Source organism: Rattus norvegicus, chromosome 16, assembly GCF_021556685.1.
Source record: "Rattus norvegicus strain SHRSP/BbbUtx chromosome 16, alternate assembly SHRSP_T2T, whole genome shotgun sequence".
Lineage (NCBI taxonomy): Eukaryota > Metazoa > Chordata > Mammalia > Rodentia > Muridae > Rattus > Rattus norvegicus.
In genome coordinates, this window is record NC_141549.1 from 87,617,861 (window position 1) to 87,628,277 (window position 10,417).

General features: G+C 41.4%; 1 protein-coding gene across 2 annotated transcripts; it reads left to right on the plus strand.

Annotated features, from left to right (window-relative positions):
- Positions 1 to 1,081: 1,081 nt before the first annotated feature.
- On the plus strand, positions 1,082 to 8,654 carry Lig4 (DNA ligase 4). 2 transcript variants are annotated; one of them, NM_001106095.2, is made up of 2 exons: positions 1,082 to 1,368; positions 4,939 to 8,654. In NM_001106095.2, the coding sequence occupies exon 2, from the start codon at positions 4,968 to 4,970 to the stop codon at positions 7,701 to 7,703; it is 2,736 nt and encodes a 911-aa protein (NP_001099565.1). In that variant the 5' UTR covers positions 1,082 to 1,368; positions 4,939 to 4,967; the 3' UTR covers positions 7,704 to 8,654. The 2 variants fall into 2 exon arrangements, with proteins under 2 accessions (NP_001099565.1, NP_001421363.1); NM_001434434.1 differs by having other exon boundaries at positions 1,082 to 1,236.
- Positions 8,655 to 10,417: the final 1,763 nt, after the last annotated feature.

Genomic DNA, 10,417 nt, shown 5'->3' on the forward strand with positions numbered 1-10,417 from the left:
CACACCAGAGCTTTGAATTAACTTCTGCCTTTTCTCATCTCATAATTCGAGCTTCTCATATAAGTAATGCCAAGTCCCACCTGCGCCTGACATCGGAGCTCAGGAGCAGTTGAATCAGGCACAGATAAATGAGAACTGTACAGGCACCGCTGATGCCCCTCTACAGTAACGTGTGACTTTGAAACATCCCAGGCAACAATCAGAGATTTAAGGAAACTACAGAGAAAACAATTGGCCACAAAGAGCCGTGGGATCTGGCTCCACTTTCAACTAGCCCTGAATTGCCGGCCTTGTGAAATGCGGTATAAACACATTATACAACCCCTGAAAGCACTTGACACTCTAGCGTCTCACCAGTAACGCAAAGTTTCACCTTCAAAGAAACTCTTCCCTACACTTTGCCCATAACTTCTGAATTCTTATTGGTGGAGTAGGGCAGGGCATAGCCACCATTCCCAGTGTGCAGTAAGAGTTCCTGGGACGTGGGGCATACATTTATATTCCCACTTTGAGTATCTAGTATAGTTATTGAGTGACAGTAAGGCATTCAACAATACTATGGGCTAGCTTTATTCCAAATCACCGAGCACTTTTGAGAAGCCTCTAGTCCATGTAAGCATGCTTCTGTGCCATGCATTATGTATTACTGCGAATTATGTGGTATTCTGCACAGTGAAAACGCTACGAAGAACACTGGACCTCAGATGATTTTGCAAAAGTCTTTCTGGAGTCTTTTTAGGAGGGAGGATTCTCTTTTGTCCTGGAAGTCTTTAAAAAATCAATCAAGTCGGGGCAGAACAACCCACGCTCCAAGTTCCTCAAGTTCGGCTCAACAGTGACATCCAGCGGCGTGGGACCGAACCTCCTTAGCTTTCGGCAGAGACCGTGGAGGGGCGCTGCGCAGGCGCACTGAGCCGCCGCGTCGGCCCGCCCCTGCTCCGCCCTCTGGCCCCGCCCTTGTCCCGCCTTTGCCTCGTCTGCGCCTTTAAACGCCTCCAGGCTCTCTGGCCTCCACTGCGCCTGCGCAATAAACAGCTGGCGGAAACGCGGGTTTGGCCTCCGACGGTGACGTTTTCCGGTCGGAATGAAAGTGGGCGACTTCTCGGGAGGCTGCCTAGGCAAGTCGTGTGGCGGGCTGTCAGGTCCTAGCGTCACCACCCCGGAGCTTCTCGTGGGGCGACGCCTTCCGCGGTGCAGCCGGCTCGCTGCGGACTCGTTTCAGGTGGCAGCCACCGGGTGAGGAAATCTTGTTCTGATAATTAGTTGTGTACATTCTGAAAGTGAAGCCTCCCTCTGCCGCCTAGCTACCTAGGACGGCCGCACTCCTCCAGCTTCCTTCGGCTGGACTGGGATTTACAGGTTGCTTAGGTAAGCAAAGCACTAATGTAACAGGTACGCAGGCTTACCCCGTTGAGCGCTTTTGAAAGCCTGTGATAATCGACTTTACCACGAGTTAAAATGTTTAAGAGTGTGTTTGGACTTAAGCACCTGAAGCCTGCCAGCGATAATTGTTTTATTGCGAATGGAAAGCAGACTATCAAACCTCTGAGTGCAAAAATAAAACAAAATAAAACCGGAGAGCAGCCACAGCAGCAGAAATTCAAATAGTTAACTCCTGCATTTGCGTTGAACAAAATTTGCGTGCTCTATAGAAATTCGAATCCTTGGTTTTCTGTGTTTATACTTGTTTTGAGATGCATATGTATTCACACCGTCGCCTAGAATACACTATTATTACAAATGCATCTTGAATCCTTTGCTCCAGTTTGTTGAGAAAAAAGTTCGAGACTATATGTATTCTACAGTTATGCCTATATTGGAACATTCAGAGAGTATTTCTTAGTATACTTCATTCTACAGTCTTTGAACAGAAATTACAACTGTAGTAGTATGCACCACCGTGTACCCACTTGAAGGAACCAGGTGGCTGGCACAGTCAGTTATGCAAACCAGCTTCAATAACGGAAGCAGTTAACCAAGTATCTGTTACATATGTCAGAAGACACAGTGCCAGGGGGGCTTCTTTCCATCTGACCTGCTGAGCTAGCTGTGTTCCCTCAGTCAGAAATAAGACTGAGAAGTGATGTTTGTGTTTTCCCCCATGAACTACTAATGCTGTGAATCAATTCCAGGGCGTGCAGCCCACTTTGCTGGTGTCTTGTTTAACCAGCCCAGCCCTGACCCTCTCCCTTCCATAAACAAACGTGAACTAGATTTCACCGTGGAAAGCACAAATTGCCACTTGATGTGAGACTTTTCTTCGTGAAGTAGGGAAGTAGAGCATGAGGGGTTTCATAAGCTACGCTGCCTGGCCAGATGTTGTTGTCTGAAGTCACAGAACAAAGCATTGACTGTTTTTCCTGCAACAGGCATTTCACTTGAAATCATTTTTAGAATACTTGCTTGACTGTTATGAAGTTTAAGCCATATGAAGGTAACTGATATAACATCCCGGTAGATCTTACAGAGATGTTTAAAACTTCAAACAGATTTCACGCTGCTTGTGGTAACCCATGTTAAGGAACATTCTAGATCCTATACAAATTATTTCTTTGATTTCTTTATCATAATTTGCTCTCTTTGTGCCCATTGTTTACTTTATCTATGCTGTCGTAAATATTGCAAAAGCATACCTATTGACTAGAGCATACGGCCTGGCTCATCCGTAGCCACTGAATATTTGGGAGATAACAGGCAGAAAGATATGAACAAAAAATGATAAATTAATATGTGTGTAACTGATAAAATAAAAACAAGGCTGCTTTGGGAGATTTCCAGTTGAGGTTTGACTGGCAGAGAGACCTGTCACAGCAGTGAAGGAAAGAAGGTAAATGTGGACCTGCTCTCTATTGGGCTGGAAGAGAAGGATGGCTACTGTTTGTTATTATCAGCTGTGATTCAGGTCTCAGGTCTCAGAATGCCCAAGGAACCGGTTCCATTTCAGTGAGCAAGTGATTTGTTAAGATCACTGACTGACGGCAGTTGGTTTGTCCTGGTGCAGTGTAATTGTACGAGAAACATAAACAGACTTCACTTGGAAACCCAGAAGGGAAATGTGCCATATCAGATTTGACTTTCATCACTAAAAATAATGCTTTTGTATTCTGTGCTAAACAGTCAGTAGATGGAATACCATCAAATGTCAGCATGTCAGGTAAGTTGATTAGAATGCCATCAAATGTCAGCATGTAAGGTAAGTTGATTAGAGTGCCATCGAATGTTAGCATGTCAGGTAAATTGATTAGAATGCCATCAAATGTCAGCATGTAAGGTAAGTTGATTAGAGTGCCATCGAATGTTAGCATGTCAGGTAAATTGATTAGAATGCCATCAAATGTCAGCATGTAAGGTAAGTTGATTAGAGTGCCATCGAATGTTAGCATGTAAGGTAAATTGATTAGAATACCATCAAATGTCAGCATGTCAGGTAAGTTGATTAGAGTGCCATCGAATGTTAGCATGTCAGGTAAATTGATTAGAATGCCATCAAATGTCAGCATGTAAGGTAAGTTGATTAGAGTGCCATCGAATGTTAGCATGTAAGGTAAATTGATTAGAATACCATCAAATGTCAGCATGTAAGGTAAGTTGATTAGAATGCCATCGAATGTTAGCATGTAAGGTAAGTTGATTGAAATACCATCGAATGTTAGCATGTAAGGTAAATTGATTAGAATGCCATCAAATGTCAGCATGTAAGGTAAGTTGATTGAAATACCATCGAATGTTAGCATGTAAGGTAAATTGATTAGAATACCATTGAATGTCAGCATGTAAGGTAAGTTGATTAGAATGCCATCGAATGTTAGCATGTCAGGTAAATTGATTAGAATACCATCGAATGTTAGCATGTAAGGTAAATTGATTAGAATACCATCGAATGTTAGCATGTAAGGTAAATTGATTAGAATACCATTGAATGTTAGCATGTAAGGTAAATTGATTAGAATGCCATCGAATGTTAGCATGTAAGGTAAGTTGATTAGAATGCCATCGAATGTTAGCATGTAAGGTAAGTTGATTGAAATACCATCGAATGTTAGCATGTAAGGTAAATTGATTAGAATGCCATCAAATGTTAGCATGTCAGGTAAATTGATTAGAATGCCATCAAATGTTAGCATGTAAGGTAAGTTGATTAGAATTCCATCGAATGTTAGCATATAAGGTAAATTGATTAGAATACCATTGAATGTTAGCATGTCAGGTAAATTGATTAGAATACCATTGAATGTTAGCATGTAAGGTAAATTGATTAGAATACCATCGAATGTTAGCATGTAAGGTAAGTTGATTAGAATACCATCGAATGTTAGCATGTAAGGTAAGTTGATTAGAATACCATCGAATGTTAGCATGTAAGGTAAATTGATTAGAATACCATCGAATGTTAGCATGTAAGGTAAGTTGATTAGAATACCATCGAATGTTAGCATGTAAGGTAAGTTGATTAGAATACCATCGAATGTTAGCATGTAAGGTAAATTGATTAGAATACCATCGAATGTTAGCATGTAAGGTAAGTTGATTAGAATACCATCGAATGTTAGCATGTAAGGTAAGTTGATTAGAATACCATAGAATGTCAGCATGTAAGGTAAGTTGATTAGAATACCATCGAATGTTAGCATGTAAGGTAAATTGATTAGAATACCATCGAATGTTAGCATGTAAGGTAAGTTGATTAGAATACCATTGAATGTCAGCATGTAAGGTAAATTGATGAATTGATGTATTCAGTCACAGGAACTGAAGCTGAGACTCAATAGGAAGGGTTGGTCAGGATGAAATGGAAATTTATCTGTTTATTGCATTGATCTGTTGTTATTAAGTAAACTTAATAGTTATTATGGCCTAAATCACTTCTATAAGCTCATTGTTTTAAATATTGATGAATCTCAACTGCCACTTAAAGTGACCCTCTCTTTGCTTTACCAGTTAAAACCGGAGGATTTGTTGTCGTTTCTATGGCTTCCTCACAAGCCTCACGAACTGTCGCAGCTCATGTCCCCTTTGCAGACTTGTGCTCCACCTTAGAACGAATACAGAAAGGTAAAGACCGTGCAGAAAAAATCAGGCACTTCAAGGAGTTTCTGGATTCTTGGAGAAAATTTCATGATGCCCTTCATAAGAACAAGAAGGATGTTCCGGACTCTTTTTACCCAGCAATGAGACTTATTCTCCCTCAGCTAGAGAGAGAGAGGATGGCTTACGGAATCAAAGAAACCATGCTGGCTAAGCTTTACATCGAATTGCTCAATTTACCAAGAGAAGGCAAGGATGCCCAGAAGCTCCTGAATTACCGAACCCCCAGTGGAGCTCGCTCAGATGCTGGGGACTTTGCCACGATTGCATACTTTGTTTTGAAGCCAAGGTGCTTACAGAAAGGAAGCTTAACCATACAGAAGGTGAATGAACTCTTAGACTTAGTTGCCAGCAATAACTCTGGCAAAAGAAAAGATCTAGTGAAAAAGAGCCTTCTTCAGTTAATAACCCAGTGTTCAGCACTCGAGCAAAAGTGGCTGATTCGCATGATTATTAAGGACTTAAAGCTTGGTGTCAGTCAGCACACGATATTGTCCATCTTCCACAATGATGCAGTCGAGTTGCACAATGTCACCACAGATCTGGAAAAGGTCTGTAGGCAGCTACATGACCCCTCCGTAGGGCTCAGCGACATCTCCATCACTTTGTTCTCTGCCTTTAGGCCAATGCTAGCTGCTGTAGCAGATGTGGAGCGTGTGGAGAAGGACATGAAGCAGCAGAGTTTCTACATCGAAACTAAGCTCGATGGCGAGCGCATGCAGATGCACAAGGATGGCGCCCTGTACCGGTACTTCTCCAGAAATGGTTACAACTACACCGATCAGTTCGGCGAATCTCCACAGGAAGGCTCTCTCACCCCGTTTATTCACAACGCATTCAAGACAGATGTGCAAGTGTGCATCCTTGATGGCGAGATGATGGCCTACAACCCAACGACACAGACTTTCATGCAGAAGGGGGTCAAGTTTGATATCAAAAGGATGGTCGAAGATTCTGACCTACAGACATGCTACTGTGTTTTCGATGTGCTGATGGTTAATAATAAGAAGCTAGGGCGTGAGACTCTCAGGAAGAGGTATGATATCCTTAGTAGCACTTTCACACCCATACAAGGTCGAATAGAGATAGTGCAGAAAACTCAAGCTCAGACAAAGCAGGAAGTAGTGGATGCATTAAATGATGCCATAGACAAGAGAGAAGAGGGGATCATGGTTAAACACCCTCTGTCCATTTACAAGCCAGACAAAAGAGGTGAAGGGTGGCTAAAGATTAAACCAGAGTATGTCACTGGATTGATGGATGAATTAGACCTCTTAATTGTTGGGGGCTACTGGGGTAAAGGTTCTCGAGGTGGCATGATGTCTCACTTTCTGTGTGCAGTGGCAGAGACACCACCTCCTGGTGACAAGCCATCTGTGTTCCACACTCTGTGCCGTGTTGGGTCGGGTTACACGATGAAAGAACTCTATGACCTGGGCTTGAAATTGGCAAAATACTGGAAGCCTTTCCAAAGAAAATCTCCACCAAGCTGTATTTTGTGTGGCACAGAGAAGCCAGAAGTGTACATTGAACCCCAGAACTCTGTCATCGTTCAGATCAAGGCGGCAGAGATCGTCCCCAGTGACATGTACAAGACTGGCTCTACCTTGCGCTTCCCACGCATCGAGAAGATCAGAGATGACAAAGAGTGGCATGACTGTATGACGCTGGATGACCTGGAGCAGCTGAGGGGGAAAGCATCTGGGAAGCTTGCCACAAAACACCTTCACATAGGTGACGATGACGAACCCAGAGAAAAAAGGCGGAAACCCATCTCTAAGACGAAGAAAACCATTGGAATCATTGAACACCTAAAAGCGCCTAACCTTTCTAACATAAACAAAGTTTCTAATGTATTTGAAGATGTTGAGTTTTGTGTCATGAGTGGATTAGATGGTTATCCAAAGCCTGACCTAGAGAACAAAATTGCAGAATTTGGTGGTTATATAGTCCAGAATCCAGGCCCAGATACATACTGTGTGATTGCAGGTTCTGAGAACATTAGGGTCAGAAACATCATCTCTTCAGATAGGCATGATGTTGTCAAGCCCGAGTGGCTTTTAGAGTGTTTTAAAACAAAAACATGTGTGCCATGGCAACCCCGCTTTATGATTCACATGTGCCCATCAACAAAGCAGCATTTTGCCCGTGAATATGACTGCTATGGTGATAGCTATTTCGTTGATGCAGATTTGGATCAATTGAAAGAAGTGTTTTTAAGAATTAAACCCAGTGAGCAGCAGACTCCTGAAGAAATGGCCCCTGTGATTGCTGACCTAGAATGTCGTTATTCCTGGGATCACTCTCCTCTCAGTATGTTTCGACACTACACCGTTTATTTGGACTTGTATGCTGTTATTAATGACTTAAGTTCCAAAATCGAAGCCACAAGGTTAGGTGTTACAGCACTTGAGCTGCGGTTTCGTGGAGCAAAGGTGGTTTCCCGCTTATCTGAAGGGGTGTCTCACGTAATCATCGGGGAAGATCAGAGACGAGTCAGTGACTTTAAAACGTTCAGAAGAACGCTTAAGAAAAAGTTTAAAATCCTGCAGGAACGTTGGGTGATCGATTCAGTAGACAAGTGTGAACTGCAGGAAGAAAACCTGTATTTGCTTTAGAGGAAAATGTTAACCGTGTCAGACAACAGCAGGCAGTGATGATGGAATAGCCAGTGGCCTTCATTTTATCTCCTAATACTTCAAAAGGATTAGTTACCAGAAGGCAATACTTTTCAAGTAGAAAGGAAACTGAATAGGCCAAAGCCAAAAAAACCCTTTTCCCAACATAACTTACAATTGACATACAATGACAACTTGAAGAGGTGCTTGTGTGGTATTCATGTTGAAGCTAGAATTTTGACTTGGATATTAAGGAAAGTATATTTGGAACCTTTTAGAACCGTTGCTGCTATTGACTTTCTAAATAGAATTTCCCAGAGTTAAAGATTAAAGTTTTTAGCTAATAAAAGGCTTATACCAAAATTGTTACAATTAGACTTATAAGAATAAGCCTTTTTATTTGAGGTCTCAAATGCCCCCTATAAGCATGAAATATTTTAATAAGTTTTTAAGGTTTGCCAAATGTGCTTTGATAATATGGGGAAAGTTGAGAGATAATCATCTAAACACCAAACACTTTAGATGTTAATTAATTTTATTTAAAAAAAAATCCTTACAAGTATAAGTTAGCTAAGAATTTTTTTTTTTTGAAGATACGTTTCATGGGGAAGTTTTCTGCGTGAATTTGCACTCCAGTATTAACAATGTTGACAGAACTTGTCTCCTTTGATGAGCCATTGAGTAGCTGTCCATACAATGAACCTGTTGTCAATTTCATTAGAGACTAGGTGCTGTCGCTTTTAGAGATGGCTTTTATGATTGTGTTGAAGTCACAGTGATGTATGTATTAGATCTGTTCAGAATTATTCTTCCATGGCAGCACTGACATGGAGGGATGTGGGGCCTGAAGTAGTGGGTATAAACTATTTAAGTAATTAGACTTCTTTTTAAAGCAATTGAGATGTTTGTGATTATTGTAACTTAAATAAAATTATTAAATATTTAATGTAATACCAACATTATTTATGTTCTTTTTATTTTAAAACGATTCATCATAATTCTTTTAATCAGATTTAATAATGTCATTACACTTTGTGTCCTTGTGTGAGGCGGTGTCCAGGATGACTGTGAATTTACAGTATTGCACCTCTAACCTCCCAAGTACCGAGACTGTAGAAGACAGCCATTGCTCTTGTCTTGGTATACCTACAGACGAGCTTTAGTCACAGCTCCTCCTGGATCCTTTGGGTTTCACATTACCAAGCGAGCTTTAATGATTTAAGTGTGTACTGCTTTGTGTTCAGAGAGACATGTCTCAAAGCACAAGTATAGTTGAAGATTTGTAACTTTATAATTTAAATGTATATGAATTAAAAGTTTATAATTTTCCTACTTAAAGGTAATACTCAGGGTACCCATGGTAAAGGACTCATAAAGCCATTGTTTGGGGTAACAATACTAAAGCTTACTGTGTTTTCCTTATTTTCTTATTAAGTTGTGAGAATACTTGCAGGCCACAAAAGTACCTCATCGGTTTTCACTGCGGCACAGCACTCCACTGAATGCACCTAATGTGCCTTTTGCAGCATTTAAATTAGCTCCTTGTACTCCATTCACATTTTCCTTCTCCTGTCCTGATAAATCTTTTACCTGGTCTGTGTACATTTGTTATGGGTAATCTTGGTTGTCAGTTTGAATGCACCTGGAATCAACTAAAACACAAGCTGCTGGGCATTCTCTTTAGGGGTTTTTAAAGTCAGAAGACACCTTAAGTGAGTGGCACCTTCTGGTCATGGAAGACAGAAACATGTAGGTTGAAAACCAGCAGTCCAGGATTCCTCAGAGACATCCGCCTTCATGGACTAAACGACTACTATAATCAGTCTCCAGTATGAGGTGGCCATTTTTGGACTCTGTGAAACACTTTTGTACTTCAGTCTAATAAATCCCTTTGCAATACATGGAATTCTCTTGTCCATTCTGTTACTTTGGAGAACCGTGCTACACTTAGTCTGGGAAGGCTGACTCAGAGTGACTGTTTAATGAGACAATTGCTGAGTGTTGAGAAACACTAGTGAAATACATTTGTCAGTTTCTCTTCATGTTTGTTGATTTGGTTGTTCCCTGCCTGACTGAGGGTGTTCTGTCTCTGGCTTTAAATATCACTCTGCGGTTTTTATTTTTTATTTTTTGTTTTTCACAGTACCACCAGGTGAAGTCTGATTGGCCTCTTGTGATGGTTAATATTGTCATCTTCGCAGGATCTAGAATCAGCCATGAGTCACTCTTCTAGGAAACCCTGTGAGGGATTACCTTGATTAGTAAATTGGAAGTCTCAAGATCCTCCCTAGACATTGTCCTAGGGAAAAGTGCCTGCTGGCTTATTTCCTTTCACCAAGATGGATGCTGCTGGTTTGTTTGCTTTTAGTGACAGTCAGCCACAGCACTTTCTGGAATAAATACACTGAAACGCTGTACATTTGACTTTAATCCTCCCAGACCAAGTTCTTTCCGCAGATGCATTCACTAGGAGCTCAACCATTGACTGCATTGTCCTCATGGCCTACCACTGCCAAAGAAAAATGTTATTTCCTCAGGCTAGGGGCTCTTTCACTGAAAGTCAGAGAGCTTCATCATACTTGTGCTTTTTGCCTGGGATCTTGAGAACAGACCTAGGGATCCAGCAACTCTTTACTGAGTGGCACATACTTGGAATTGCCCCAGAAAGCTGTCATAGAGCTAAGAGAAGAGCACAGGAGATGGGGTCTGGCAGT